Source organism: Vollenhovia emeryi, unplaced genomic scaffold, assembly GCF_000949405.1.
Source record: "Vollenhovia emeryi isolate VEMERY1.0 unplaced genomic scaffold, V.emery_V1.0 DF944251.1, whole genome shotgun sequence".
NCBI classification, from domain to species: domain Eukaryota; kingdom Metazoa; phylum Arthropoda; class Insecta; order Hymenoptera; family Formicidae; genus Vollenhovia; species Vollenhovia emeryi.
Window position 1 is genome coordinate 1 of NW_011962115.1, and position 2,632 is coordinate 2,632.

The following is a 2,632-nucleotide window of genomic DNA, read 5'->3' on the forward strand; positions in this document are numbered from 1 at the left end:
TATCCACTGGCCGTGCCATCCATCACTCATGGCAGGTATGTCGATGACATATTTGGTGGTGCTGATACGATTCAACAATTGCAGGAGGTCGCACATCAACTAAAGGGCCTCTGCATGGCGGGCGGCTTCCCACTGGCAAAATGGCATGCAACTCATCTCGACATACTCCAGACTGTCACCGACAGCGAAGACCAAGGCTTACCAATCACATTCGACGATTGCGCAACCAAGATACTCGGACTAAAATGGCTCCCTCAAGAAGACACATTCGCATTCTCAACACGAAGCTCACGCAAGGACGGCAGGCTCACAAAACGCCTCGTTTTATCTGAAGTGGCTCAGATATTCGATCCACTTGGCTTTGCATCACCCGTCGTGATCAAGGCCAAAATTCTCTTGCAGGAGCTGTGGCTGCACAAGCTCCAATGGGATGATCCACTGCCATCCCAGCTCTCAACCCGGTGGCTCTCCATCAGAGAAGAACTCACAAGTCTGGCCAGACTCTCAATACCTCGGTGGCTCAACACATGGAGCGACTCGCAAGTGGAACTTCATGGATTCTCTGATGCTTCTCAATTGGCAATGGCTGCAGTCATTTACATATCCGTTCACGACTCAGACGGCGCCACGTTCTCACTTGTGTGCTCCAAAACTAAGGTAGCACCTCTCAAGCGGCTCTCAATCCCGCGACTTGAGCTCACGGCTGCTCTTCTGCTCTCTCGGCTCATGCAATACGTCACAGCCACCTTGAACATGGACGTTACGGCAACGCATATGTGGACGGACTCTCTAGTGACACTCTCGTGGATCAGATCTCATGCATCACGCTGGAAGGATTTCGTCAGGAACAGGGTGGCTCAAATTCAAGAACTCACTCCAGCTGCTCACTGGAGATACATACCTGGAACTTCTAATCCGGCTGACTGCGCATCACGAGGCCTCACGACTGCTCAGCTTCAAAACCACGCACTTTGGTGGACGGGACCACCATGGATACTCAAACCAGACTCATGGCCGTCGCAACCTGCACTCTCTGACGAGATGAGTGCAACAGAAGCTCGCCCAGGCGTTTCGCTATTGACGGTTACGCCAAGGACTGAATATCAATGGGAACTCATCTACAGGTACTCAAGCCTCACTAAACTATTGAGGATTACAGCTCTCTGTTTCAGATTCGTCTCACGGTTGAGGAAAGTCCACGACTCATTGCCTGTCAGACACATCTCTCCAGAGACCTTGGAGAAAGCGAGGCTCTTCTGGATTCAGGCAACTCAAGCAACGTACTTCTCGCACGAGCTCAAGGCATTACAGGCAGACTCACCGTTAGCAAAGGCGCACGCATTCAACAGACTGACTGCGTACATCGACGCTCAAGGAGTCATTCGCGTCGGCGGACGACTCGCTCACGCAGCTCTCTCATTCGACGCGATACACCCTGTAATACTGCCTCGTCACTGTCAGCTGTCGTCATTGATCATCGCTCACGCTCATCAACGGACTCTACATGGAGGCACGCAGCTCACGCTGTCACACATCCGACAACGATACTGGATTCTCGGCGGGAGGGCTCCTGTCAAGTCTCACATCCTGCGGTGTGTCACGTGTGCTCGGCAGAGGGGGATCCGTGCTCATCAATTGATGGGCCAACTACCTCTCTCTCGGGTTACGCAGGCACGACCGTTCACTCATACAGGTGTAGACTACGCAGGGCCGCTCACCGTCAAAACGTGGAAAGGAAGAGGTGCCAAAACGAGTAAAGGCTGGATCTGCGTTTTTGTCTGCTTTTCAACCTCAGCAGTACACCTCGAGGCGGTCAGTGACTACTCAACGGAGGGATTCATTGCCGCCTATCGACGCTTCTCATCCAGACGCGGCATCACTCACACTTTACATTCCGACTGCGGCACCAATTTCATCGGCGCGGATGCAGCTCTCAAACGACTGTTCATCCAGAGCACTCAAGAGCATCAGCAAGTTTCTCACCTGCTCTCGCAAGACAATACCCGATGGGAATTTAATCCCCCAGCGACACCCCACATGGGAGGAAAATGGGAGGCCGTCGTAAAATCCATCAAGTACCACCTACGGCGGACCATTGGAGAAAGCGTGCTCACCTTTGAGGAGCTCACCACATTGCTCACCCAAATTGAGGCAATTCTCAATTCGCGCCCGCTCGAACCATTGAGTGACGACGCTGACGACATCTCAGCACTCACGCCAGGCCACTTCCTCGTAGGAAGTCCGCTCACCGCAATACCAGAGCCCTCACTCACCGACCTGGCAATCTCAAGACTCTCTCGATGGCAGCTCATCCAGCAGAAGGCTCAACACTTCTGGACACACTGGGCAGCACATTATCTACAACGACACCAAGCTATCTCTAAGTGGCATCACAGGAACAACGAGATCAAGATCGGATCATTGGTGCTCATCACCGACGAGCGGCTACCGCCATGCAAATGGCCGTTAGCCCGGATCACGGCTCTACATCCTGGGAAGGATGGCCTCGTGCGGGTGGTGACCCTGAAGACAGCCACGACCACTCTCATCCGACCAGTCGTCAAACTCGCCGTCCTGCCAATCTCATCAGAGGATCAGGGATCATCAACTACGTTGCTGATGGCGGGGAGAA

At 53.3% G+C, this 2,632-nt stretch overlaps 1 protein-coding gene across 1 annotated transcript; it reads left to right on the top strand.

Annotated features, from left to right (window-relative positions):
• Window positions 1-84: 84 nt before the first annotated feature.
• LOC105563711 lies at window positions 85-2,622 on the top strand (the record flags this gene model as incomplete). Its single annotated transcript, XM_012015560.1, has 1 exon — window positions 85-2,622. A coding segment is annotated over one exon (2,538 nt), but the record flags the coding sequence as incomplete, so codon positions are not given.
• Between the last annotated feature and the right edge of the window lie 10 nt (window positions 2,623-2,632).